Below are 26,721 nucleotides of genomic sequence, written 5' to 3'. Positions count from 1 at the left end.
TTGTCACATGACTATTAGTTATTTGACTATTAGTTATTTCCTGCCAAATTTGCATGGGCGTGGGTATGTATCAACGAGGTCTCGGTCAGTTCATCTATTGTGGCCATTTCTGTTCCAAACATCAAAGTATATACCAATGATTCCTTGGATATCCCAAATTCCCGTTGAATCATGAAAGACTCCCGAATATGCCCTTTTGTTCAGAGATCGGAGTCAACAAGGACCCTTTCTCAACTGCATTTTCCAAGTTGTTCAGCACCAACAATTCCATATCTCGCTGGGTCTCGATCGTGCTGGTTCCGAGATGGGGTACAATGAAAGCACGGGGATTCGTAGCCAGTCCCGGGTTCACGATGGGTTCGTCCTCAAACACATCCAACCCCACGGCAGACACTTTCCCGCTTTCGAGGGCAGCGACGAGATCGGTTTCTTTCATCAAAGCGCCTCGGGCGGTGTTCACAATCACCACTCCATCCTTCATCTTGGCAAATTCTGGAGCGGAAATGATGTGACGCGTGTTGGGGTTGAGAGCCAGGTTGAGGCTGAGTACATCTGACTGGGCCAGTAGTTCGTCGAATGATAGATAAGCGGCATCTCCCTCGAGCTCCGGAGACAGTCGCGTACGGTTATGGTAGACAATTTTCGCCCCGAATGCTCGCGCGCGGTGCGCAAATGCCTATTCCGAGATGATCAGATTGAGATGCGTGGTTATTCGTATCGTAGACAACTCACCCTCCCAATACCACCCATTCCCAGGATCCCGACGACTTTCCCCTTGGGATCATGGCCAAGAGGGGCCTGGCCCTTCCACCCACCGGCCTTGATCGCTGCTAAATGAGGCCAAGCTTGTCGGAGAGCGCCCAGCAATAGAAAAATGCCAATGTCAGCGGTTGCATCATCTACAGCAATGGGCGTACTGGAGACCTGTAGTCCTTTGCTGGTTACAGCGTCGACATCGATGTTATCGTAGCCGGCACCATTATGACAGATGTACTTGAGGGACTTCGGCAGGACGGACACGAGTTCTTGGTTGAAAGGGCCGGTCTCCGAGACCGAAGTGTTAGATCGGTAAAGAGCGACAACATCATCGTATTCGCCCTTTTTACAATTCTGGAGGAATTCCTCACGGGTGCCTGTGCGAAACTCTTTCAGATTGTACTTTGAGCCAAATGCCTCCCATTCCTTGTTGACGTGGGTCAACCCGCCGATTAGTAGCACTGTCGGTTTCGACATGGTAGAGAGATGCCGATGTATCAAAGCTGATCTAGATATTATTTTGTGGGCCATGCAGGGCTTTTAAATGCAGGACATCGGGATTGAGAGCGAAACCGGAATATTTAATCGGCGTTGTGCGCAATATATGTTTTAGCAGGCATCTAACGTCAGCTGCTGGACGGGCACGAGACAAATAATTACACAGCTTGAGGTCAGGCAAAGAAAGGAAGGTCAGTACAAACATCCGGTATTCTACATAGGAACTGGTTCGAGGAGCCTTCCAATGTACCTACAGGTTTAGCGACGGATAATTTGGACGATCGGCGTTTGAAGCCGAGTTGCCTGAGTTGGGGATTTCGAGTGAGGGGACTGATTATGTATGTAGAGTACATCGATATTGTGTTTTGATTTCTGAGGCCCGAAGAATTGGACACGCAATGGAGCTGGACAGATCGGATTCAGTTGGCAGTAGGCTCTTGCTGACTGACTGGGTCACTATGAGACTCTTAGTTAAGTACAGCAATGCATATTACACCTCGACATCGTATTACAATGAGTAGAACAAAGGGCGTTAGATGCGTCAATATCCGCATCGCGTCGTGTTGGGCGGTGGGGAGCGGCTGTTCTCTCCTGGATCCTCTTCCTCAGACAAACCCCCACGGCTGCGGCAATCGACACGGCGGACGGACCTCTTCGCCGATGATTACTGCAATCACACTGTGGAAGGATTATTACCTGTTATTCTTCGACGCCTGCCGAATTCCCCAGAACCCATAATTCGGAGAAAGGTGTACCAACCTTGACTGGGTAATCTGTTTCCGTGGGGGTCCCTACAATAATAGCCCAAGCGGGCGTGCATCGTCTACTCGTAGGACTGGTAGGACTGCGAACAGGAACAGGAGTATGACTATGACTATGATATACTCTGCCCACGTCAAGCATTAACACAGGACAGGAGAACAAAACGCTTGCAGATTCTAACATCAGAACTCGACAACACAAATAGTGCATCTCCAAACATGTCTGCCACCACCACCGACACCAATAGCGTTCAGGCTCTTGTCCTTCACGGGCCCAAAGATCTCAGACTGGTGACTGACCCTCTTCTCTTCTGAGTCAATGCAAACTAATGTTAGGTTCCAGGAAACACGCAGCCTACCTGCTCCTTGTGCAGGGGAGGTCCAAATAGCGATCAAAGCAACTGGTATTTGCGGATCAGACTTACACTATTACAACCACGGGCGCAATGGCAACTTTGTTCTTCAATCACCCTTGGTGCTGGGCCATGAAGCCTCTGGCATTGTCACAGCCCTCTCCCACTCACGGGACGCTGCCAGCGCGAATGGACACACTCCCTCGTCGGATCTACAGGTAGGAGATAGAGTAGCCCTAGAGGTTGGCTTCCCCTGCCGGACGTGTCTCTTATGTGCAGCTGGTCGCTACAATCTATGTCCCAAGCTATCCTTCCGATCATCAGCAAAGACCTTTCCTCATCTGGATGGCACCCTGCAGACCACAATCTCACAGCCAGAAGACATGTGCCACAAGCTTCCCGACAACGTCACCTTCGAGCAGGGCGCTTTGATCGAACCTTTGGCTGTGTCACTCCACGCGCTCAATCGAAGCCAGACTGCCGGTTCCGCTGCGGGCGTTCCTTTGGTCGGTTCGTCTGCTTTGGTGCTGGGTGCCGGTGCTGTAGGCATGTTGACTGCTGCGGCTCTATCGGTTGCCGGGGTTTCAGAAATTGTCATTGCCGATATTGATGCGCCCAGACTGAAGATTGCCGAGGCGCTCGCAGGCGGCAAGCATAAACTCAAGACGTACTTGCTGCCACGAAAACCGCCAGCCTCTGCCATCGAAGAGACCTTTGCCGGGGCCCAGGAGCTCGCAGCACAACTGGCCAGATCGGCAGGCTTACCTACCGGGTTTGACCGGGTCTTCGAATGCACCGGCGTCCCCTCGTGCGTGCAAATTGGAATCTTCGCTGCCACAGCTGGAGGGAAGTTAGTTTTGGTTGGGATGGGAACGCCAACTCAAACATTGCCGTTGGGAGCCGCTGCTCTGAGAGAAGTAGACATCATTGGCGTCTTCCGATACGCCAATTGCTACCCGGCAGCCATCGCATTATTTGCCAGTGGCAAGCTAGACGGCGTAGCAGATGATCTTGTCACCCATCGAGTCGCACTCTCCGAGGGCGATAAGGCCTTTAGACTAGCTGCAAATCAAGCGAAGGAGGGAGAAGATGAAGGGAGAGTGCCTGTCAAGGTGGTTATAACCTCGTAATGCACTTTGAGACGCCATGTGCATGGGATTGGAATTTTCCTGCCTTGGTCAAATTGTGAGACTTCGCAAGCGTGGGATAAGCGAGTCACGGGGCTGAAGGCATGGAGCCCACCAGCATCCTCCTGTTTTTCTTATTCTCAAAAAGGCAAGTTTCTGGAAACCTTTTAGGTCAGAAAAGTTTTCTGAGCTTCGAGTAAGGAGCTCACCTGGGTGTGAAATGGATAGTGCGTTGTCAGCGAGGCTTCGGGTTCAGGCCAGACGCGTCAGGGGGCGAGCCAGGCCACCGATCATCTTCCCCAGCACGGTAGTCTATATTGTTCCGGCTGTATCGCAACAGTGCGCCATCAGGAATTGATTAATTAATATTAATATACACACAGTACGCAGTAGCGACTCGACCGCCGCGAGATAATGCAGCTGATAACGCGGGTGTCCAGTCGCGTCGCGTCGCGTCACGTGTGGGTCCGGCAAATGACGTCAACTCCGGAATCCTCTCCGACAATACAATGCATTGTTTCCTTTATTTTTTTTCCCGCAGTTTCAACTCCCAAGACTCAGTTAGAAGCCTGCTCACATTTATAGGTCCAAGAAATCCCCGCCCGGCTCAAGCTCACAGTACATATAGCATGTCCACTCGCAAAATTCTCGTCACTGGTGCAACAGGCAAGCAAGGAGGAGCTGTTGTTGAGGCTCTGCTCGCAAAGCCTCCTCCCTACGATTTTCAAATCCTCGCCCTCACTCGCAAGATCACCTCCTCTGCAGCCAAAGCTCTTGCAGCCAAGCAAAAAGTTACACTCGTTGAAGGCGATCTTGGCGACCCCGGAAGCATCTTCACAAAGGCCGGGGGGGTGGGCTCAGTTTACGCAGTCTTTTGCGTCACATTACCCTCACTCAAGAAGAACACTGAGAACGAGGAAACCAGGCAAGGGAACAATCTCATTGGTGCTGCAATCGCCCACGATGTGAAACACTTTGTCTATTCTTCTGTCGATCGTGGAGGGCCAACTCAATCTGATGTAGATGCGACAGACGTCCCGCATTTTATCTCAAAGGCAAGTTGACTCGATGGCACCCACCCCAACTCGGAGACAATGACTGATTCGACCTAGTACCAAACCGAAAAGCACCTGCAGGAAAAGTCTCTAAGTTGTGGAATGACCTACACAATCTTACGCCCCGTTGCCTTCATGGAGAATCTGACTCCCAACTTTGGTGGGCGCATGTTTGCCACCATGTGGAAAAGTATGGGAACAAAGAAGCTGCAGATAATCTCAACCCATGACATCGGAGTCTTCGCTGCCCAAGCAATATCTTCTCCTGAGACCGATGACTACAGGAACACGGCAATCAGCTTGGCTGGTGATGAGCTCACCCAGGCAGAGGCCAATGAGGTCTTCTGGAAAGTGCTAGGCCGCCCAATGCCCCTCACGTACGGATTGTTGGGCACGCTGCTCCAAAAGGCTATCCCCGAACTTGGCATAATGTTCAATTGGTTTGTCAACCATGGATATGGTGCCGATGTTGCTCAGGGCCGTTTGTTGAACAGTGAGCTTCTTGACTTTGAGGCTTGGCTACGAGTAAAAAGCGGTTTCAAGAGGTGAAGTGGAGGATTTTTGTTTGATTAGGAGCTTGACTGCAGGGGGGCACGCGACAGTGCTGATTGACGGGGAAAGCTTGGGCAATATCATTCAACTTGGGCCGTGGTGCAGCGTCTCATCTCATTCGTCTAAGCGAGGCGCGGAAATAGCTAGCATGGGGTGCGGAGTTGCCATTTGCCTGTCGTCACTCTGTCCTTCAATGGACCATGGGAAGCAGGCACAGATATTCCAGGTTCTGGGCTGTTTATCCTTTAATTACTTTCGTGTGTCACGTTGGCCAAGGCTGATGTCATATACCAAGAACGGAGCAAACGAGTACGGAGTACATACGAGTAGGTCTGTACAGTATGTGGTCTCGGCCGGCGTGGCCTACCGAGAACCGAGTAGTGACAGGTTTTAGCGAAGGCAAGGTGGGCATATTTTGCAAGAATAGCTGTCACACCAGCTTGATGGCGAGACTGATCGCTAGACGCGCGGGACAATGCTACTTGGTACTGCACGTTCCTTGCAACCCTCTTTGGCTGTTGGAACTCCGAGCTATCCGGGCCCGATCTCGAAATACATCCAACGCGTCACACATGGGAATATATGTTTCCATGGTAAGTCATTGGAGAAGAGCACATGGCCGCAGATGGCCACTTCTGGCCGTGCCATTGAGGCTGAGGCGGTCACCAGCCAGGTCAGTGGGATGCTCAAGTGGTGCAAACATCGAGATGCAGAACATGCAGCTGACAGGTCACGATTGGCGGGGAAGGCCCGCGCTATCTGATGCTAGTGCCGACTAGGGCGGCGCTAAACTGGATTTGAAACACGTGCTAAGGTTTGAAGCAACTTCATTTTCACCTCTCAGCAGCCCCTGATTTCCCGAGTCCTCCCACTTTTTGACCAGCTCCTCCTCCATCAGCCAGAGGAGGAGATGAAAGGGGTCGAAAGGACCTTGAATTCTTGAGCCACTGACGGCCATTGGCACCCATGACATATTGCGCAATCCTTTGACAGGTGGCTTGTGAACTATCAGTGAGGTTGGGACCTGGGAGTCGCACAGGCTCATTTCGCTCATTGCCTGCCTGACCAGTGCTCACTTCACTCAGCGCCATGGAACAATGCAAGGAACAATAGCAACCGGCAGATGCCTGCCGGCGAGGCTCCATATAGCATATTGCAGTGGATGCTCCCGAATCCACCAGGCTTTATCGCTTCTATCGCAGATCTGCAGCCAGATCCGCACCAAACCAAGCTTCAAACCCGTACCCCGGTCCACCACGCGGGGCGGATGGATGGTTTGAAACGCCAACGACCTCATGTTCTGGCCCTTGACTGCATATTCGGACCGTCAACGAGCATGCATTGGTTGCATGCACCCGAAGCTTGTACACCTACCACACCTTAAAACTGGTGTTCTCTCCCGTAGACAGGGCTGTTGATCATCATCCCGCAACCTGCTTCCTGGTAAGGGGTCAGTCCTAATCACCATGGATCAAGGCTCTCGGATCAAACGGTTCCATCACCTCCTTGCGCTTAGATGTCGATCGGAAATTCCCATATTCATGCTACACGACCCGTTTTGTTGGTCAAGGCGTCGTGTCCTCGTGAACATTTGCCACGCTTCACCTTATCCGCTGGTCGAAAGTGAACCACCTCTTTTCCTCGCTTATCGTCCTACCATTCTTGCTATTGTTCTTTCTGCCAACACAAGACACTGCACAATGCTTGCGCAAGCATTGTAAGGCTTCGTTGTTCTTGAGGACAATGCCAACTTAGTCACTCCTTCACGTCCTCATTGTCTTTGTGCTTTCTTTCACTCCTTTGATCAGGCAGCCGGCAGCGCCGCACATTTAACAAATCACGATCTTTCTTGACACTCGACCGCTTAGGATCAAACCAAGACGCTCATTGCAAGATACCACATTCGAACTCGAACATTTTCAACGCACAAACACATCCACTTCAGTTAGGAACCAAACCATTTCAACCACTACTATCGAAAAAGTCCACTTCGCTGGCCGAGTATCACATATTCAGCAGACCCAGATATTCCAGTTCCACCACTATGCCTTCGAAATCTCTTCTGCGCAGCGCCCTCATCGGGTTGCTTGCTTCTACAACCTTTCTCTCCGTTGCCACTGCGCATAGTTGGGTTGAGCAATTGATGGTCATCGCGCCTAATGGTACAATGGTCGGTCAGCCTGGGTTTCCCCGTGGCAACGTCTTGCGCAGCACCCCTGGTTTTGGCGATCCTGCTATGGTCAACTTGATTCCTCCCGATGGGCGCCCAGCAAACCAGATCCAACCTCAAGACTTGATGTGCAAAATCAGCCAAAGTTCTCAGACACAAACCGACGGCAGCCCAAGACTGCAGGCCGCTCCTGGCTCCGCTGTTGGTCTGAGATATCAAGAAAATGGACATGTGAGCCTTCCTGGCACCCAAGCCGGCAAGCCTCAGAATCGAGGAACTGTCTACGTCTATGGTACCACTCAGCCTAGTCCAGACGACTCCTTCCTCGCAATCCATCGAGTGTGGACTCCGGACGGCTCTGGTGGTGATCGTCGTGGCGTTCTTCTTTCTACCCAGAACTTTGATGATGGCCAGTGCTACCAGGTCAATGGTGGTGCAATCTCCAGCCAACGCCAAGGGCAATACGGGCACCCCTTCAACATGGTCATGGGTAGTGATCTTTGGTGCCAACAAGATATCCAGATCCCGACCTCTGCCCCTAGCGGCAAGCCCTATACCCTTTACTGGGTTTGGGATTGGCCGACTCTGCCTGGTACCCCTGGTTTCCCTGAAGGCAAACAAGAAATCTACACCACCTGCATGGACATTGATATCACCAGTGACTTTGGTGTCGAAATTATATCTAAGGCACAAGGTAGTGCCTGGATAGATCAGCCAGCTGATCAAGCCGCAATTAAAGCCCAAGTGCTTGATATTGCCAATCCTACTGCAGTTACAGGTCAGACAATTCCTTTTACCGAAACTGCCACTTTCTCCCCACCAGCCCCGTCTAGCAGCTCGCAGATGCTAACCACGTCCTCTACAGGCTCGACCATCGCCTTCTCAGCTTCAGCAACAGGTCCAGTTGCCGGTGCTGCAAGTGATGCTAGTGTCGCACTTGCAACGCACACAGCGACTGGCGAGCCAGATTTTTTGACTGTTCACACAGGCTCAACTGCTGGACCTGGTGTCGAGACTCAGACTTTTACCGTTCAGCCCATCGCCGCAACAGCTGCTGCTGGTCAAGGACAGGGACCTCCCAATGGAGGTGGTGGCCGTGGAGGTCGAGGTAAGAACACAATCGAAACTTCCAATCGTGCCGGCAGAAGATTCAAGCTAATCATTCATGCCAATGGACCAGAACCAGAGATTACCTCCGTACCAGCTATCAACAATCAAGCTGGTGTCCTCACCTTGACCGAGTATGACTCTGTCACTGAGACCGTTTATGAGACAGTGTACCAAACTATGTACACTAAGCGTGATGCAGGTCAGTATGATTATTCTACCACTCCCTTGCCCGATTACCCCTCACCTGCCGGAGCGTCCACTGAGGACGGACCTTGGTCTCGCATTGGAAAACACTTTGGACATGGTCGACCTGCTTGGGCCACTGGCACGCTTCCTGGAAACTGGACTTGGGAACAGCACAATAACGCTTCCCGGGGTGCTTGGTTTTCTCCACTTGCTCCATCATCGGCGTTTTACACCACTCAAGCTTCCGCAACAGCGGACAGGAACTCGGCTGCAACGGGATATGTCATGACCATGCCTGGTGGTACGGTTATGACTGTTTCTGCAGAGGTCGAGACTGAGCTTTCGACCGCCGCATACGCCTCGATGGATTCAGCATCTCCCACTCTGGAAGCCCGCGCTGAAGCTACAGATACCTCGGTGGTCACACTCATGGACCTCAAAAGCTACGGCATTCAAGAACTCAAGCCAACAGGTGCTGTGAACAGCACTGAAGCTCATATACAACCTGGTCCATCTAACCGCACAAGCACATGGGGCTATGCTCGCTCTGCCATGCCACACCATCCACACAGTGGGATTGGTAATCAAGGAGTCCAACAAGCTGCTCAAGGCTGTTCGCAATCTGGTTCGGCATATACCAGCAATTCGTGGGATATCGGCGCCGTTCATCCTGACGCTACTTCCTCAGGGGCATCCTTTCAAACCTTCCCGCCAATGGAATCCGACCCGGGCTCAGGGCCAATTTATAAACGCTTTGCTTTCCAGAATCATTTACTGACCACTTCTGCTGCAGTTCCTCGAGTCACATCTGCACTTTCGATCGGCATTCGCGCCACAGACCCTGAACCGGCCAGTACAGCGCATTCAGCCTTCCGCCTCCGCGCTCGGAACCCGTTTGTATGGCTAGGCTGGCAGCAGGACAAGGATGAGGAGGCTCAACCCACCCCGACCCTTCATCTATGAAACTCAGACCTGATGTATTTTGTCTTGCATGGAGTGGGGAGAAGGCGCGACGTCTATTGAGAGGAGGATTGGTGAATACTTTTTCGACAACTGCACATATTGCATTGCATATTTTTGCATTCTCGATCGTGCCGGTACCAATTTAACGAACCAGATCATAGCTATGATATGATACATAAAGCATACTAGTCCAATCTGTCCATCCCACATGTTGCTGATGTGATGATTTCGCCTAGACGTACAATTAAATATAAATGAAAAGTAAGGTTTCATCTCCAGTCTTCTTGCTTTTCCCGCCGCTTTTTTTGCCTTGCCTTTGTCTGGACCCTTTCCCGCAATTCAAAGCATGATTTAGTTACGCGTTCCTTTGCTTCTCGTGGACGACGCCGTGTCAATAAATTACCAATCCAGCGCCTACGGTGTAGTAAATCTCCCCTCATGTAGCTCCGGCGGCGTATTCAGCCCCAGAATGCAAGCTGATCACCTGATATTCTGCTGATAGATCAGCGCTGAGTCAGCGACTCACTGTGGCAATCTGGCCTCTGCCCCGTTGTCATGTCCACTGTTGATATACAATTCGTCCACCACTGACTCACGCCATGGGAATCAGAATTTCGCCTCTTACCAAAGGAGTTGGTAAACGCTTCTCAGAAAGGTAAGACAGCGGCGGCGATTTCGTGAAGAAGAAGCTACTCTGGCTCCGCGCCGGGGCTCTAGTTGGGATTTCACACACACCTTCATATGATTCCTGGGACACACTACTCTGATTCCAAGAGCTGAGAGCTTAACCCCATCGTTCCCATACCCTTTGGTTTATTCCTCTCTTCCTCGGAAGCCCGTTCCTACCAAAATGATAGCCTCTTCCTGGGTTAAGCAGTCCGTCATCACTGTGCTTTGTGTGCTGGGTATCCCGTCCTACCTCTCCGCTCCGAAGCCCATCTCTGTTTCCCTGGAAGGCGAGTCCACCATCACAGTACCCGCCAACCGAGCCATCATTTCACTACGCATCTATTCCGAAGGGCCCAAGCAGGACAAGGTCGCGGATGAAGTCCGCAAGGCTGCTGACGAGATCCTCGGCACCCTGAGGCCACTCGCGCAGGTCGCCACCTCGCCGTCCTCGCACAATCTCACCAGTAATGCCACCACTATTTCGATTGTCCCGGACGAACCCGCCATTGTCGATCTGTCAGTCACCGCATTCCGGAGCTATTCGTATCAGATACCCGGCTCTTTCCTCAAGTCCGAGACACCAAAGTACGAGTCCTCCATCGAAATCGAAGCAGAGTTCCGCTGCTTCGATGCCCTCGGAAGCCTGCTTGCGCAAGTCAGCAAAATACCCTTGGTAAATGTGCAATCCTTGAAGTGGAAACTCGACGACACCACCAAGAGGAAGCTTCTCGTCAAATGCCGCGAGCAGGCCATGGTTGACGCCCTGGAGAAAGTCCACGCCTACGTTCGGCCCCTGGGGATGGACAAGGTACGCGCAATCCGCGTGACAGAAAGCTATCAGCGCAGCTCCGGAGTCGTCATGGCGGACCTCCTGGGGGGCGGCGTGCGCTTCCAGCAGGGCGCAGACGACTGGAGCCGACAGGAGACGCTAATGATGGGCAGTAGTGAGCTGCCAGGCGATGACCAGCCTTCAAAGACGTTGAAGCTTGAGCCCAAGACACTGGTAATCGCCGCGCACATCGACGGCGAATTCTGTGCTTGGAAAACCGGCCTGGAGGCTTGGTTCAGGAGAGGGGGCGTCACTCCAATACAGATTCAAGGGTGAAATAGGTACGAATGGGTGGTAGAGAGTACGGGTTTTCTGTCTCTTACGCTGCTTGGTTTCTCCCGCATTGTATTTATGGTGACATTGATAATTGGAGAGATACGCCCACTGATTTTTGATAGCCACGTAAACCATATATTATCTATTTGAGACTCGATGGTTGTGGTCCAACTGTTCTTGTGAGTGGAATGGAGAAGGGATATCTATTTGTCGGTTTGGAGGAGGGCCCAGGTCAAAGTGGCAAGGATAGTAGGCTGATTTAGGCAAGCGCTGCTAGTAAATCCGATGCCGCTTTTGACATGTTCTGCATCTCGGTTGGTCGGCAATCGACCTCACGAGCAACGACTTATCAGCATCTCAGCCACCCAACCCAGCATGCTTTTGCCCCAGAGTATGCCTCCGCAGCCAATGAAGTAGGCCTCAGGCGCTATCACCGCCAGGGAGCAAAGATATTGTTGCATGTCATGTCTTCGACGGCCTCGCGGTCGTACCCAAGAACGAATACTCTTGGCTCAGCAAAGGTCGATTGCCACACGTGCTTGCGATTGCGGAGGCGTTGCGACCGTCAACGCCCGCAATGTGGTCCTTGTATTGACGGAGGACGCAGATGTGGTGGCTTTGTCATGGACATCGTGTGGAAGAACGAAAGGCCTCCGCAGCAAGACGATCACAGCGCAGCAGCCGCAGTGTTAACTGATGCGGATAATCGAGGATTGGACGCAATGTGGCTACAGACCACTAACAACCCGCTTAGATTCGTGCAGAATGGTGCAAAGCGCAGACGAAAGACAAGTAAGCTACCAAAAGGCATGAATCACTGCATGACAACTGTACGCCCGATGCCTCTGCCAGGTGGTGAAAAGTCTGCGCTACCGGACAATGCCACTACACCTGCCTTCTCTGATTACGATGACATTATCCTAACAGAAAGACTCGAAGAATCACTAAATTCCAATCGGGACAGCGACTGGCTGGAGCCGAGCATGGAGTTTCTAAATTCTGCACATGGGACACCCAATTCCACCCGGTCTGATTCTTATGACTCTCAACTCGGATTTCCCCTCCACCTCAACGATACCTCTGTGGATATGGATGGCAGCGATGTTGGATGGCATGTACACGAGGCTGGGCATGCTATGCAGCTTTATGGCCATGGTGTGTCTCAAAGGCCCACTGAAATTGCAAATCTGTTCCCTCTATCCCCGGGCCCTTTGTTTACCAACAGTACTCAGAAAGCTACAGCGATTCTCGACATGTGTGAGCTCCACTATTTGAATATCTCATCCATGGTTTGAATTTGCTGACGTATTCAGACGATCAAGAATTTTGTATACTGCCACTCACTGGGGACTGCGCGAGCAACCCCTTTCGTATACGGCAGGATAGCTGTGAAGGATCGGCATTCCTATTGCATGCCATCCTAGCCATCTCATCACAGCACCTGGCTAAAAAGAACAAATCGGTTGTGCTGACAACTGAGATGTGGAACCACCATGCCACAGCATTGCGTCTCTTTAGCGAGGCACTAGATCATGTGTCTGCTTCTAAGCTTCTGGATACTTTGTTGCTCTTGGTGAATTTCGAAGTAAGCTGTCGGATATTTTTGGCGAGATGTAGTCTAACAAGATCTCCAGGCGACACAAACAGCAGCAAGTACATGGGCGGTTCATCTTAGCGGAGCACAAAAGTTACTTGAGAGCATGGGAGGTATAAACTATTGCCGAAAGGGCTCCAGAGCGCGCGCTCAAGTCGCGATGATCGTTTGGTAGGGCTCACTTCCAAACATTTGCCGTTAACAATTGCTAATCCTATCTGGCTAGGTGGGACGTGACTATTGCCATAATTTCTCGGAAACAACCGCTTCTTCCCTTGCAGTATCTGGAAAGCCTCATGAAGTACGACGAAGAAGATGGCTGGACATTCTTCACACTCAATGGCTGTCCAGCCGAGCTCGTAATGTTCATGGCCCGTCTCGCAGTGTTGGCCTCAACGTACGAGAAAGTACGTACTATGGAGTGGGCCATGTTCAACACTTTCCCGGTCGAGGAGATTATTAGACAGACCCAAAAATGGGAGAACAACGAAGATGCAACGGCGGAGAGCATTTCCTGGACACAGGACGACCCCGAGACTAGACGCAATAAATTTCATTGCGTGGAAGCATGGAGGAATGCAATTCAGCTCTACGCATACCGGGTCTTCTATCGACCGCAAACGAGTGAAGGGCTTCGTTCCATCACCCACCTCGCTCGTGTCGTACTCGATCATGTCCGCTGCATACCGGACACAGCAGTGGCCCAGAAGCAGACACTCCTACCGGTCTTCCTCGCAGCATCAGAAGTCGGGGACGAGGCAACTCGAGACTTTGTCCGCCAGTTCTGCATCCACTGGAGTTCGACCGCACGCTACAGCATGTTCGAGACCGTTGCAACATTGTTAGAGACTATTTGGGATAGCTGGGATGTTACAACACGAGACGTCTATTGGTGGGGGTCCAAGGTCGGCAATAATAATTCTGGATCTGCAGGCGAAGGTGAAGGTCTCATCTCCGAGTTCCTTTTTGGATGAATCATTATTGCCTGCCGAGCGTCTGTCTGCCCTACATCTTGCGTAGAAGCAGGGAGTCATACTTAGCGACTAGGATGACCACCGTCAAGGATTCATCTCTTCTCAGCGCCTGGTTACGTCTTGTGGATAAAGAGGTTACAGGATCTAATTATTAGGCAGGATCATCTCGCGGTTTATATTTTCGATCTTATGGAGTCTGAGTACTTATCGCATTTGGGGGGGTTTGCGGCTACCTAAGTCGATTCGATCGCTAGTTCGCCAAATTTCCACGCTGACCATCGCTCGAACTAGCACATCCGCCGGTGGAAGTACTCAGAATGATTATCTCTTATCATCCTTAGCATCGCTTGCCCCGTCATGTTCGGTTTTAGGAGACACTTCAACGGCAGCGATGACCTCACCCTGAATGGCGGCATTGCGTCTCTCAATCAACAAAGCCATGTCGATCTTCGGCCCAGTGAAAATGCCTCTCTTAGTAGTAAACCATAGCGAAACTACAAAAACAACCAAGCCCGTCGCTACCACCGACACATAGCTCATATTCTGCGCGGTCACCGGCATCGAGGTTGGAAAGCAATACAAAACATCGAGAAACACAACCCATGCAACCGCAATTGCGTTTATCGGCGCGCCAAATCTGCCGAGGTCGAAATGGCGAGGTGGAAGAACACGGTCACGGCCCCGGTACAAGACTATGGCTTGCGGGATCACGCACGACGTCTGCAGAAACACGATACAGGTGCTGACCATGGCGGAGAAGGCGGTCGTGGAACCCAAGAATATCAGGCCGTACAGCTAAGGCGACGGAGGTTAGCGGGAAGGCTTGTTGAGAGGATGAGAGATCGGCCAGTGTCACGTACCGTGATGAAAGTGGCAGAGAGCATCATGGCGTTGGCAGGCATCTCGTAGATGGGATGGATGTGTGCCCACAGATGGGAGTATGGCAGAGCCCCGTCACGAGAGACGGCCCACAGAGTTCTCGAGGAGGTTGTAGCTAGGAGGGCAAGATTAGCAATGACTTTTCAGGGTTTCTTTGTGTGAGCATAGATCATACCGTTTGCCACAAGATTTCCGAAAAAACAGAATGCAAATAGTGCGAGAAGAACAGACGCGGCTACCCGAGAGCCTGTTCCTTGATAGTAAATTTCGATCAATGGGAGGCCAGCGCTGGTGTTGAAGACTGCATCCAAGTCGGTGATTGAATACATCAGCGACACTGCAAAGGGGAACGCAGTCAGAAGGCCGACTAAAAGTGGCCAAACGATGACCCGTGGCACCATCTTGGCCGGGTTCGCAATCTCTTCACACAGATGCGCTGAACAATCGCTTCCCAGGAAAGAATACACAGCATTGCCCACAGCAAGCATGAATGACCAGCCATCGCTCGACCAACCAGTACGGCTGGTGGCCTCGGCGAAAATGAACGAAGCGTCCGCATGGTTGTTACGACTAGCGATGAAGAGGGTGAACATGGTTGATGACAGAGTGAGGACCGACAGTACGAAAAGCATCTTGTTGAAGGCGGGGATCCAGGCCGAACCAAAGACGTTTGCTGCAACAGAAATCCATGTGAGGCAAACATAGATTAAGTATTGGTGCCAGCTGTGAATCTCAAATTCCGGATACCACACAGCAACTATTTCGAGAACCATGGAAGCGACGAAGTTGGCGACTGACGCTGCTCCCAACCACCAACCAATGATACTCATCCAGCCGTTACTGATACAAAACATGAGTGAGATAGTTTTTCCAACATTGAGGGTGAGCACTCACAAGAAGGATGCAAATGGCTTGTACTTGTCACTCGTCACCATGAATGACCAATAGTACTGAGCACCTAAAATGCAATTAGCTAGTAACCAACTGTAAAGCCCCGAGTTCCCTAACCTGCTACTGGGTAAGCGGAAGCCAGTTCTCCCATCCCAGCGGATACTACCATGGTCATGGTACCAGCAATGACAAGAGACCAAAGCGTGCCTGCCGGGCCTGCCTCTGTCAGGCTGATACCGACCGAGGACCCCGTACCGAGCCAAGTGCAGGTGAGATCGAAAGACAGCGCAGCCAGAGCCCAGAAGGTGAAGCGACGGGGCATAGCACGATGATAGCCTGCAGCTTCAAGCTCGAGGTCGTCCACGCGGACCTCATGAAGATGGGATTGTGTCATTGTAGCGAGGCCTGTCGATGCCCAGGAATAGAGAATTCAGTGAGGTAACAAGCGGGTTGTCAACTAAAGATAGCAATGTCTGATAGAACGAGTGCGATCCAACCTGTACCGTGCGGGCATTTTATATCCTGGTGGTGGTATATCTACCAAGCCATCAGTTATCACCGGTGGGATAGGTTCCTGAATGAGCAGCGATAGGCGGACCAGAGGAGGCAAGTCGGCTCATGCTCGAATCTCGATAACGGGATCGTGGTCTTGCTATCGCAAACACCATAATGTCGGTGTCTCTCGACGGCGCATACGAGAGCTGTTGGGGGGGATCTTCCCGCGCAACCGCCTCGGATGGGGAAGGCGAGAAGGAAGGAGGTTCTCGGCGGCTGGATTGCCTGATAGGGAAGGAGAGATATCTTGGCAAGAATGCGCTGATTGGCTGTGGCCCGACGACTATCTTGAGGTATCTCTGTTGCCTAATCAGGTAAGGTCGAGAATGTTGGTTAATAGGAATTACGCGTCTCGTGTTCTCGTGGAAAAGGGCGAGAGCTTCAATTTCTGATTGGGATGCCTTCGCCCTATCAGGTATGCTTGAACACTTGGTATGTCGACAAAACACTACGCCACTGGTTGGCCAGGTTCTTGGGGAGTATCTAAATGAAGGGATATTGTGTCCCAAGCTCTGAATTACCAACCTCTACCGGCAATCTTGTCGCGGCTGCTCAGACTTGCACAATTGATTCCAACCATGGCCTCTCCAAGACCAGTACTGCACTCAGCGAGCACCGCCGCGTCTTGGTAATGAGTCGTTGCTTGCACGATAGCTTTTGCACGCTTTGGGGCGTCTCCCGATTTGAAAATACCGCTTCCCACAAAGACACCATCGCATCCCAACTGCATCATCAACGCTGCATCAGCCGGGGTCGCCACTCCTCCTGCTGCAAAGTTGACGACTGGGAGTCTTCCCAATATGGCCGTCTGCTTCAGGAGCTCAGCGTCGACTTCTATCTCTCTTGCCATGGCTCGAAGTGCACGCTCTCCCCCTTCCGCCAGAACTGCCTTTGCTCTGGCAACTTGTTCGTTCAGCAATCTCATATGCTTCACTGCTTCCACCACGTCCCCAGTTCCCGCCTCCCCTTTAGTCCGGATCATCGCTGCTCCTTCTGCCATTCTTCTGAGTGCCTCACCCAAATCTCGACACCCACACACAAACGGCACCCTAAAGGTACATTTCTCAACATGAAACTTCTCATCGGCAGGAGTAAGCACCTCGCTCTCATCAATGTAGTCGACATCTAAAGCCTCCAGTATTTGACACTCGACAAAATGTCCGATTCGAGCCTTGGCCATCACTGGTATCGTGACAGCAGCTTGGATCTCTTTGATCAGAGCAGGGTCTGACATTCGAGCCACACCGCCCTGTGCTCGTATGTCAGCTGGTACACGTTCGAGTGCCATGACTGCACAAGCACCCGCTTCCTCTGCAATCCGTGCCTGCTCCGCGTTGATCACGTCCATAATCACGCCGCCCTTGAGCATCTGTGCCAGACCGGTCTTGATCGCAGACTGCGGAACTAGAGATGAGATGTCGCCCATTGTATCCTTAGATAGGATTGAACGTGTTCAAGAGCTTGTACGAGGTGCGATGTGATTCTTATGATTTGATGCCGGTGTGCAGCAGCTCCAAAAGCCAAATTGCTGTTCGGCAGCTAAAGGAACCATTCAACGCCTGAATTATCATTGAGATCTTATGCACTGTTAGATGATGGTCGAGTGGAGAAATTGGCTTTTGCCACTTTGACCTGGTTCAATTCCATTACCCTGTATTTCAGGTTACGGAACGGCTTTGCGAGAGGAGTGCCACGAACTCTCAGAGGCGTGCTCACCGTAAGAATTACCTGAAATGGAAGTTGAGATACGATGCATAGAGCATTGACCAAGGCTGCACCCGGCTCTAGAAGTCTGCGGGATAGCAACGATCGATGAATGCTTCCTTCTAGCTCAGAGGGTAAGAAAGCTGCAGGCCTTTATCGTTGAGCTTTGAAACTCAAACGGACCCCAAGTTGAAAGTGTTCCCCCTCAAGGTCGCTAATTAGACCCTTTCAGCTAAAAGCTGCTTACACGGTAGCCAGCGGATTTAGCTATTAGTCTCGATGGTTACAGCCTTGCTCTCTCACTGAGTGCCTCCTCTACCAAACGTTCTGCTGCCTGTGCGCACCCATACGAGGACTGGTATCCTGCACCGCCCGCGCCGTAATTGTGCACAATCCACATCCCACCGATCTTTTCCTTCTCGATTCTTGTGCCTTTCTCTCTCACTGGACGGAGTCCCACTCCATGGCGAATGACGTCTAAAGCCTCTATTCCCCTCCCAGCTGTCAGTGCTGGACACGCCGCCACAGCCCTCTTCATTATTCTTATTGCCAGATTCGGGTCCGGCTGGCTCTCAAAATTACCCTTCTGGTAACAGCCGCCCAAGACGGTGCCGCCGCCTGCTGCACGGGTCATGATATAGCAGGCTTCATCCTCTCCATCATCCGTCCCGGAGAAGCTCATCATTTTGCCTGCATCGTTGCGCACAACCACGATCTGCCCGCGCGCGGGGACAACAGATTCATCGGCCACACCTCCTAGTTTAGCAGCACCGAGTCCCGTGCAATTAACTACCAGGTCGACTTTCGCAGCGATGGTGGGCGAGGTAGCATCTAGAATGTGCGAAAAGACAGCACGCCGGAAGACTGCGCCATTCGCGAGACACTGGGAGACAAGCCATGGTAGATAAATAGCTGTGTTGATGCACACGGATGTGAATTTGGTGGCATTCGATATAGAGGGGTCCAACGACTCCTTGGGTAAGGAGCAGAACTGTAGCACAGCACCCATGAGTCAGCAGTGTGTTCTGGTCCGGACGTGAAAGTGTTAGCAAACATTCGGCACCACGTCCCGAAACCACGCATTCGGCGACAGCAACTCAGAGAACCAGGCTGCTGTTGCTGAGTTGGCGTCAATTGAGCGATTATAGATCTCGCACTCTATCTCATCATGAGCACCGCCTACTCGGTTTGGCAGCAAGACTAACCCTGGAAGTGCACCCCAGCCTCTGGTTTGTTACGTGCGAGATCCTCGAGAGGCGCCCAGGTGTCTCTATCCCACTTTGCAGCAGGCGTACCACGTTCGGAAACACTAAAGAATGTTAGGATACCTCATGAGAGGATTCCTGGGCTCCAGGAGCCTCACTCACGGCATGTAATTTCCTCCGGCCCAGGGCGAAGCATACTCAATATCATAATCTCCGGGCATATGCTTGGCCGCGACCACGATGTTGTATTTCCCCTTCTTCGACAGCAAGAAGGCCGTGGTAAGGCCGGCCACTCCCGCGCTAAGAAATCGTGAGATGCCATAATCATTTTACTGGTATGGTTGAAAATTGAGCACGGATGGAAACATACCCTATGACCACAATTGTTTTCCTTGCCATCGTACTGCCGTGACTGAATTGCCTGATTTCACCGTTGACTATCAGAGCTTGTGGACCGAGTGTGGTACATTGCGCTCGGTGTTGAAATTGTGGTCGCTAGAAGACACAATGAATATATCGACAGGGCAAGCGGTGGAAATTGTAGACGCCAAGGACAAATGAAACGCAACACTTTTGCTGCCATCAAGCAACCCCGATGTCTTGGTCGGTGTAGCAATCATTCTTCCTAGTCGCATGATCTATCGCATCATTGCGTGGTTGGGAACGTGTAGCACGAAACATGTACCGTATCTCAAGTGAGGGACCCATAATTAATACATCTCTCCTGCCCAATTGGGCAATGCCCGATTGGGCAGCGTCAAGGGTCCAGATCCTCTAGATCCCTCAGATCGGCGGAGTTCACCCTTGGGTGCAAAGCCTCGAATTTGTGCGGAGATGGGCGAGATCGATACTTAAGAGCTCGCTGAGGATGCCCTTGGGGCGCCCTGACCACCAAGAGAGTTCCAAACAGCCCTTTTTTCGCTTCAACCCCGACGTTCCCATCACTAGATCACAGCATGGCGACTATGGACAGGGTGTTCGCGGGCTATGAGGCCCGAAAGGCTACCCTCACAGCCAGCAACAACCCTTTTGCCAAAGGGATTGCCTGGATCGAGGACCAACTGGTGCCATTTCACGAGGCCCGGATCCCGCTACGAGACCAAGGCTTCCTCCACAGTGACCTGACATACGACGTCCCAGCAATCTGGGACGGACGATTTTTCCGGCTCCCGGACCATCTGGACCGGTTAGAGCTTAGCTGCAAGAAGATCCGCCTACAGCTGCCGAAACCAAAGGACGAAATAAGGAAAATACTCTTCGAGATGACAGCAAGATCCGGTATCAGAGATGCATTCGTTGAGATAATCGTCACACGTGGCCTAAATGGCGTGCGTGAGTCACGACCAGAGGATATCGTCAATAATCTATACATGTTCATCATCCCCTACGTTTGGGTGATGGAGCCTCACATTCAACGGGTTGGTGGCAGTGCAATCATTGCCCGCACTGTGAGACGTGTACCTCCCGGTGCCATCGATCCAACAGTCAAGAATCTTCAATGGGGAGACCTCACCCGAGGCATGTACGAGGCAAAGGACAGGAATGCCATGTACCCTTTTCTCACAGACGGCGACTCGAACCTGACTGAGGGATCAGGCTTCAACATTGTCTTCATCAAGGATGGAGTGCTCCACACCCCGGACCGTGGCGTCCTCCATGGCGTCACCCGGAAGAGTGTCTTTGACGCTGCTCGCGCTCATGGAATTGAGATCAGGTGCGAGGTCATCCCCGTCGAGCTTGCATACCAGGCCGACGAGGTCCTGATGTGCACCACGGCCGGCGGCATTATGCCCATCACAACTCTCGATGGGAAACCGATCAAAGATGGAAAGCTCGGTCCCATCACCAAGGCCATTTGGGACAAATATTGGGCCATGCACTGGGATCCGGAGTATAGCATCGAGGTCGATTATGGCATGTTCAAGGGGAAGCTGTGAAGACAATCGATTATATATCTGGATTGTGTGTCTAAATACCGGCCCAGACGGCTGTGCGTTGGATGCAGCGATGGAGTTAAAAAGGGCCCGTGACAGTAGTATCATATCACGTTGGACATGAACCACAAGGCCTGGTATATTTGATGCAAAAGTACTTTGTCCCGGGCCATCGCCGACTCTAGGAATCACAGCGCGCGACGATCAAAACCATCTAATGTTTGTGATGCAACGAGAACATACCAATCAAGCTCCTGACGATCTCGCATTAAAATTAAACCTATGTAGCCCTTGAAATCTTCAACTCCTTTGGCCAGGGCCCCTCGGCCCCCCCCACTCATCTATCACACTGCCTCAGCCCCACATAAAGGGACATGGGGCTGCTCCTCTCAATAATCTAATCAGGTCTCATTCCCTGCCGAATTGCCGAGTATCTCGTACTCATTTCCCCTTATCCATGACGTTGGTCTAACCAAAGTAACTAACCAACAGGAATTTCTTTAGATTCCTGGCATTTCTTTCCCCACATGCATTTCTGTTGGCAAGGCTCACATGTGCACCTCCGTGAACCAGTGCGGAGGCGGTTTGATGACTGCCGAAGATGCCATGGCCATCAAGAGAGGCTTCGTAAAGGTGAGTGATGGTAACTCCAACCTCAAATTGTCCCCACGACCTAGTTTCGCGCCTCGCTTTCTGGACGGACTGTAACCTGTCCCAACGATCGCTCCAAGTCTCCAAAACTTGATAGAATGGCACCGCAACCTTCAATCGACGCCACAGGCGACGGCAACCTCTACAGTTGGGAAGATATTGTCGCACGCAAGACGGAGCGTGGCCAGAATGCTATTCCCAACGACTGGCGACTCTCATCCGAAATCTTGTCCAAGCTGTCTTTCCCACTCGAGAGCCATGCAAACCGAATCGTGGACCTGGACATACCGCGCAAATCGGGCATCCTCTCCGCCCGGGAGCTCGAAATCACCGAGAACTACTCTGTGCTCGAGCTGTTGGAAAGGTTAGCCTCTGGCGCGTTTAGTTCTCTCGAGGTGACAACTGCTTTCTGCAAAAGAGCCGCGATAGCTCAACAGCTAGTATGAGTCCCCGTTTCTAGCAAGTGGCTTTTGGTGGGAACGATGATCTAACCCTCCTAGTTTTCCTGCCTGACGGAAATCTTTTTCGTCGAGGCCATAGAGCGTGCAAAAGCTCTGGATACCATTCGCGCCGATGCAAAGCAGCCTCTGGGCCCACTGCACGGACTGCCAATCAGTCTCAAGGACACCTTCAATGTCAAAGGCCACGAGACAAGCATTGGATACGTATCTTTTTTAGGGAAGAAGGCAGAAAAGAATTCTCACCTCGTCGAGATACTCCTGGAGCTCGGCGCTGTGCTCTATGTCAAAACGAACCTCCCCCAGACAGTCGCGGTAGGGCCCCAGACAAATGGCGTGGGATTAACATCAGCTCCGACTGAACTGACGTGATCGTCGCAGACCGGCGACTCCCACAACAATATCTTCGGGCGAACACTAAATCCACACAACACCATGCTGAACGCTGGCGGTTCGACTGGTGGCGAAGGCGCTCTGGTTGCTTTCCGCGGTTCGCCTCTGGGCATCGGTACCGATCTCGCAGGTAGGAGACAATAGTCGGCTATTCATTCACCTCTATGTCTGGCTGATGTCGTTCGCAGGTTCGATTCGAATCCCCGCTGCTTGCTGTGGCACATATGGTTTCAAGCCAACAGCCTCCCGCCTTCCACATGGTGGCCAGGCGTCAGGCGGACTGCCCGGCCTGCGGGCCATGCTATCGGCCTCAGGCCCACTAGCGAACGACTTGAAAGCCTTAGAGCTTCTGACTAGAGTCGTCATTGACGCAGTCCCTGCGCGGAAGGACGTCTCGGCTCTCGACATTCCGTGGCGCAGGCTCAGCAACTCTCAGCCTGACACCAAGTTGCGGATCGGCGTCTTCCCAGAAGAGCCGCTGTATCCTCTACATCCTCCTGTGAGGAGAGCTTTGCAAGAAGCCACCAGGATCCTTCAAGAAGCTGGCCACAAGCTGGTGCAGATTGACACGAACGAGGCCCGGATCAATGCAGCCTCAGAGGTTGCTTGGGAGCTACTTGGACTTGACCCTGGGAGGACAGTCATCCGACATATCACGAACAGCGGCGAGCCATTCGTCCCCTCAGTCAGCACCAGAGAGCCTCCTGCGACGTTTGGCGATTTCCAATTTCTGCACGATCAGGCCGGCCTAGAACCTTTTCACCGCTACGCAGCAGTCAATCTCAAGAGAGACGAGCTGCAGGAGTCCTGGATGAAGACTATTTGGACGGAGAAAAATCTCGATGTTGTCATCGGACCGGTTGCCAGGAGCACTGCCGTACCGCATGACACGTTCGGCTGGCCGGTCTACACTGTCTTTGTGAATGTCCTCGATGTGAGTGCCTTCCACCCTAAACCAAATCTCAGGCCCATCTGGTTTCTGTTAACAATATGAATAGTATCCTGCTTGCGTTATTCCGTTCTCGAGGGCCTCAAAGGAACTCGACCCAATAGCCGTGAGGAGGAAAGAGGGAGAGGGAGGGCCAGAATGTGAGTACATGAGGGTATGATATTATCTGCCTGCCATGCTGATGATCTCGCAGACCTACCCGATCTGCTTGATGCCGCCCCGTGCTCGATCCAGATCTTCACCAGCCGCTTCAGAGACGAGGAGTGTTTGGAGCGTAGTCGAATAATTGACCAGTGCTTGAGAAGTCATTCGGGGTAATTCACTGGCTTTGATCATGTAGATCAGCATATCCATGCAGCACAGGCGGCTTTGTTCGTCGCGAGCTTAGCGATGGTTCTGTCGATAAAAAAAGCCAAGACGCTCATGACCTGTACAATCGGGGCTTGAGGGACAGATCTACGAGTCTCACACGCTCCCAGGACACAGGATCAGCTAGATAAAGAATCGTGAATCATGATATTAATATTAGTGGTGGTAATCACCGAATAAGGTTACAGAGTTCCAGCATTAGACTGCACCTCAATACCTGGACGCCATATCCACCCACCCAACCATTCATCAATGTGTGACATGGCTCAATGCAGCTCTTGCCGAGGCTGCGACGATACAGCGCTCCAAATCAGAACAGGCAGCAGGTTCAACCTGAGACGCATGCACAATGTTGGCAAAGGAAAGGCAGTATTGTGTCAATTTGACGAGTATAAGGGAGGCGACATGGAAACCCTACTGTACAAGGGGCTTCGGGCGGCGGCGGATCAGCCCGCATACTGTTTCACAAGCAGATGGTTTCCTGACTATGACGACTTGACGGGCTTGACATATTCGAGTTGTGTGCCCCAAACGTAATCCCAGAATTTGGAGGTCACCCCAAAGCTATTGCAAGGTCAGCAAGTTATGTAATGTGATTTGAGACGCGTGCTTACCCAAGTTCGAAGTTCTGATAGTGGTGAGCCAAGTGATATTTCTTCAGCTCGCGGACATAACCAGGGAGTGAGCGGTGGTGCAGCCAGTAATGGGTACAGTCGTAGCAGATGTATCCGAAAATGCCGCCGGAAAACACCGTCACAGCTACGTACCAGTCATACCAAAAGACCGTATGGGCCAGTTTGTAAAAGGGGGTGGCGAGGATCAGGAACAATGCGGGGGGCATCACAAGTCTGTATTTGTCCATCGGGAGGTAATGATGAATGCCGTGGAGCAGGAAGTGCAACGTCAAGAAGACCGGGTGATCGGGCAGATAATAGTCGAGGTGGAACAGAAAGCGGTGGAGCAAATACTCGACTAGAGTCCACAGAAACAGGCCGAGCAGCCAGTATGAGGCGGCGACGAACGGCGAAGCCAGGTTCATAAACCCTAGCACGGATCCGTATGTGACTGGGGGCAGCCATAGCAGTGGGATCACGTACCACGGCGTCATACTCAAGGGTTCCATGAAGTTTCCGAATAGAGGCGCCGAGTCGCCGCCGCGATAATGTCGGGGTCTGTGGACCTGCTCGAGGTAGAACTCTTTGGAAAACTTGCTGAACAACATCTGCGGGAACAGCGGTCGGTTGAGGTCGAGGAACTTGTGTGTCTTCCAGTCCGTGGTCGGGTCCGTCTCTTTCGACAAATCTTCCGCAGTGGACATGCCCGTCGACGCGAACAGAGGGCGAGAAGGGAGCTCCTCTGTGCGAATGCCCTGATCCTTCAGCAAGCTGTTTCCATTGGCGGTGGCAGGCAAGGGAACCACTTCATCGGGATGAGACGACTGAACGGCGACTTTCAATACAGCGTCTGTCGCAACGAAGCCAACCAGGCTTTCGTCCAGGATTTCATACGCGGCTTCACTGTGGAAATGCGAGACTTCATCTTCCATAATGGCTTTGACATCTTTGCCCGCGTACTCCAAGATCAACTCTGGGCCGCCAGGATGGTCCTCGAGAAAGTCGGTGATATCGAATACCCGCTCACCAATTGTGACATAGCATGACTTTTGATTATTATGTGCTTCCACCTCCGCGCGAGGGATCGTTGGGAGTGTGCGGCTAGGCATCTTCGTTGACGGCCCGGGGAAAAGAGAGTATGGGTCGGGTGGCCGATCGAGCGAAGTCTCGGGAAGGGGGGGAACAGGGAGAAAGGAGTGCGTGAGCGTAAATGAATAAAGGTCGGAATCAAAAGAAGATGATCAGGGGAAGGCTGGCATGAGGCAAATAAATGGAGTAATCATGGGCTGCAAAAAAGGTCTTCTCCTGGAATCTCAACTTGCAACCATGTATCATGCAACTCGGTCGTAGGGTTTCGCGGCGAGACAGGGGAGTGTGGCGTGTCAAACTGTAGGGAGATCTTCCAGAGAGTCCAATCGTGGGATTTTCGGGGATCAAATTTCCCATGCTCTGATCACAGAATGGATTACCGATGACTCGACGAGTATCCGCATCCGCATCCGCAGGTATTGTACGAGTAGGCTACCCGCTGGCATCCGGCATAGGTGCCAAGACCACGGGTGAAGTGCAGTAAGATTAGATTAGATCAGCACTTTTCACGTGATGCATGGTCACGTGGCCAGGATTGTCGATGAGGTCAGGCTCCTCGTCCCCAAACCTCGCCTCGAACCCACTTCCCAGAATTGACAGAGATCTCTGGTTTCGCCCATTTCCAGCCACTTGGTTTGATTGAAAGAAGATGCATTTCCAACGATGACATCTCTCTTCCTCTTTGAAATGTAGTCTTGCCGTTGAGACAGTCCACATACGCCTCTCAGTATTTTTATTGTGCTCGGTCTAGGCTTGTTGAGGAGTTAGTGAAATACAATATATATTGTTCAGGGTCCAAGGACTCCGTGCTCCGTACCTCGTACTGTGGATTCTTCTGAGGGGCAATATGCAAGAAATGGGCAGCCTGCATGGGTGAGGCCAGGATAGCCACAGCCTGAAGGATATTGTATGCGTAGCGGGCGGCTGCTGCCTAATAGTGCTGCCTGGTACAAGGATACTAACTAGTCTGATGCTTATTCTTCAAGATGGCTTCAAATTTCGCCTCTTCTACCGAGTTGAGTCTTCGTCTTTGACGAGTACTTCTTGGCCTTCGGAAAGAGTTTCGATTGATCAGACTTCCAATGAAGCGCAAAGCATCCGCCCTAAAATCAGAAGAGGGTCGGCCCACTGCCCCAGGCAATCAAGCAGATATTGAC

At 51.9% G+C, this 26,721-nt stretch overlaps 12 protein-coding genes across 12 annotated transcripts; 7 read left to right on the top strand and 5 right to left on the bottom strand.

The window, feature by feature from the left end:
- Positions 1–169: 169 nt before the first annotated feature.
- A1O9_10635 (D-3-phosphoglycerate dehydrogenase) lies at positions 170–1,233 on the bottom strand (the record flags this gene model as incomplete). The annotated part of the gene is made up of 2 exons (XM_013400323.1): positions 170–676; positions 733–1,233. The coding sequence occupies 2 exons, from the start codon at positions 1,231–1,233 to the stop codon at positions 170–172; spliced, it is 1,008 nt and encodes a 335-aa protein (XP_013255777.1).
- A 1,001-nt stretch (positions 1,234–2,234) lies between these two features.
- On the top strand, positions 2,235–3,498 carry A1O9_10634 (L-iditol 2-dehydrogenase; the record flags this gene model as incomplete). Its single annotated transcript, XM_013400322.1, has 2 exons — positions 2,235–2,306; positions 2,359–3,498. 2 exons carry the CDS (start codon positions 2,235–2,237, stop codon positions 3,496–3,498), a joined length of 1,212 nt encoding a protein of 403 aa, XP_013255776.1.
- Positions 3,499–4,124: 626 nt separating this feature from the next.
- On the top strand, positions 4,125–5,099 carry A1O9_10633 (uncharacterized protein; the record flags this gene model as incomplete). Its single annotated transcript, XM_013400321.1, has 2 exons — positions 4,125–4,514; positions 4,608–5,099. 2 exons carry the CDS (start codon positions 4,125–4,127, stop codon positions 5,097–5,099), a joined length of 882 nt encoding a protein of 293 aa, XP_013255775.1.
- Positions 5,100–7,146: 2,047 nt separating this feature from the next.
- On the top strand, positions 7,147–9,531 carry A1O9_10632 (uncharacterized protein; the record flags this gene model as incomplete). The annotated part of the gene is made up of 1 exon (XM_013400320.1): positions 7,147–9,531. One exon carries the CDS (start codon positions 7,147–7,149, stop codon positions 9,529–9,531), a length of 2,385 nt encoding a protein of 794 aa, XP_013255774.1.
- Positions 9,532–10,381: 850 nt separating this feature from the next.
- Positions 10,382–11,305, top strand: A1O9_10631 (uncharacterized protein; the record flags this gene model as incomplete). The annotated part of the gene is made up of 1 exon (XM_013400319.1): positions 10,382–11,305. One exon carries the CDS (start codon positions 10,382–10,384, stop codon positions 11,303–11,305), a length of 924 nt encoding a protein of 307 aa, XP_013255773.1.
- A 1,890-nt stretch (positions 11,306–13,195) lies between these two features.
- Positions 13,196–13,873, top strand: A1O9_10630 (uncharacterized protein; the record flags this gene model as incomplete). The annotated part of the gene is made up of 1 exon (XM_013400318.1): positions 13,196–13,873. The coding sequence occupies one exon, from the start codon at positions 13,196–13,198 to the stop codon at positions 13,871–13,873; it is 678 nt and encodes a 225-aa protein (XP_013255772.1).
- Positions 13,874–14,194: 321 nt separating this feature from the next.
- A1O9_10629 (uncharacterized protein) lies at positions 14,195–16,037 on the bottom strand (the record flags this gene model as incomplete). Its single annotated transcript, XM_013400317.1, has 5 exons — positions 14,195–14,668; positions 14,734–14,867; positions 14,928–15,592; positions 15,647–15,710; positions 15,761–16,037. 5 exons carry the CDS (start codon positions 16,035–16,037, stop codon positions 14,195–14,197), a joined length of 1,614 nt encoding a protein of 537 aa, XP_013255771.1.
- Positions 16,038–16,715: 678 nt separating this feature from the next.
- On the bottom strand, positions 16,716–17,624 carry A1O9_10628 (pyridoxine biosynthesis protein pyroA; the record flags this gene model as incomplete). The annotated part of the gene is made up of 1 exon (XM_013400316.1): positions 16,716–17,624. The coding sequence occupies one exon, from the start codon at positions 17,622–17,624 to the stop codon at positions 16,716–16,718; it is 909 nt and encodes a 302-aa protein (XP_013255770.1).
- A 561-nt stretch (positions 17,625–18,185) lies between these two features.
- On the bottom strand, positions 18,186–19,506 carry A1O9_10627 (D-amino-acid oxidase; the record flags this gene model as incomplete). Its single annotated transcript, XM_013400315.1, has 5 exons — positions 18,186–18,893; positions 18,957–19,060; positions 19,108–19,211; positions 19,270–19,407; positions 19,478–19,506. The coding sequence occupies 5 exons, from the start codon at positions 19,504–19,506 to the stop codon at positions 18,186–18,188; spliced, it is 1,083 nt and encodes a 360-aa protein (XP_013255769.1).
- A 557-nt stretch (positions 19,507–20,063) lies between these two features.
- On the top strand, positions 20,064–21,044 carry A1O9_10626 (uncharacterized protein; the record flags this gene model as incomplete). Its single annotated transcript, XM_013400314.1, has 1 exon — positions 20,064–21,044. The coding sequence occupies one exon, from the start codon at positions 20,064–20,066 to the stop codon at positions 21,042–21,044; it is 981 nt and encodes a 326-aa protein (XP_013255768.1).
- Positions 21,045–21,790: 746 nt separating this feature from the next.
- A1O9_10625 (uncharacterized protein) lies at positions 21,791–23,810 on the top strand (the record flags this gene model as incomplete). The annotated part of the gene is made up of 6 exons (XM_013400313.1): positions 21,791–22,132; positions 22,193–22,465; positions 22,532–22,673; positions 22,732–23,477; positions 23,542–23,632; positions 23,686–23,810. 6 exons carry the CDS (start codon positions 21,791–21,793, stop codon positions 23,808–23,810), a joined length of 1,719 nt encoding a protein of 572 aa, XP_013255767.1.
- Positions 23,811–24,346: 536 nt separating this feature from the next.
- A1O9_10624 (cytochrome P450 oxidoreductase) lies at positions 24,347–25,584 on the bottom strand (the record flags this gene model as incomplete). Its single annotated transcript, XM_013400312.1, has 2 exons — positions 24,347–24,425; positions 24,476–25,584. The coding sequence occupies 2 exons, from the start codon at positions 25,582–25,584 to the stop codon at positions 24,347–24,349; spliced, it is 1,188 nt and encodes a 395-aa protein (XP_013255766.1).
- Between the last annotated feature and the right edge of the window lie 1,137 nt (positions 25,585–26,721).

The sequence above is a fragment of the Exophiala aquamarina genome, assembly GCF_000709125.1.
Source record: "Exophiala aquamarina CBS 119918 chromosome Unknown aczIA-supercont1.14, whole genome shotgun sequence".
Taxonomy (NCBI): Eukaryota; Fungi; Ascomycota; class Eurotiomycetes; order Chaetothyriales; family Herpotrichiellaceae; genus Exophiala; species Exophiala aquamarina.
Note: the sequence above shows the minus strand (reverse complement) of the source record. Positions and strands in the feature narration are given on the sequence as shown.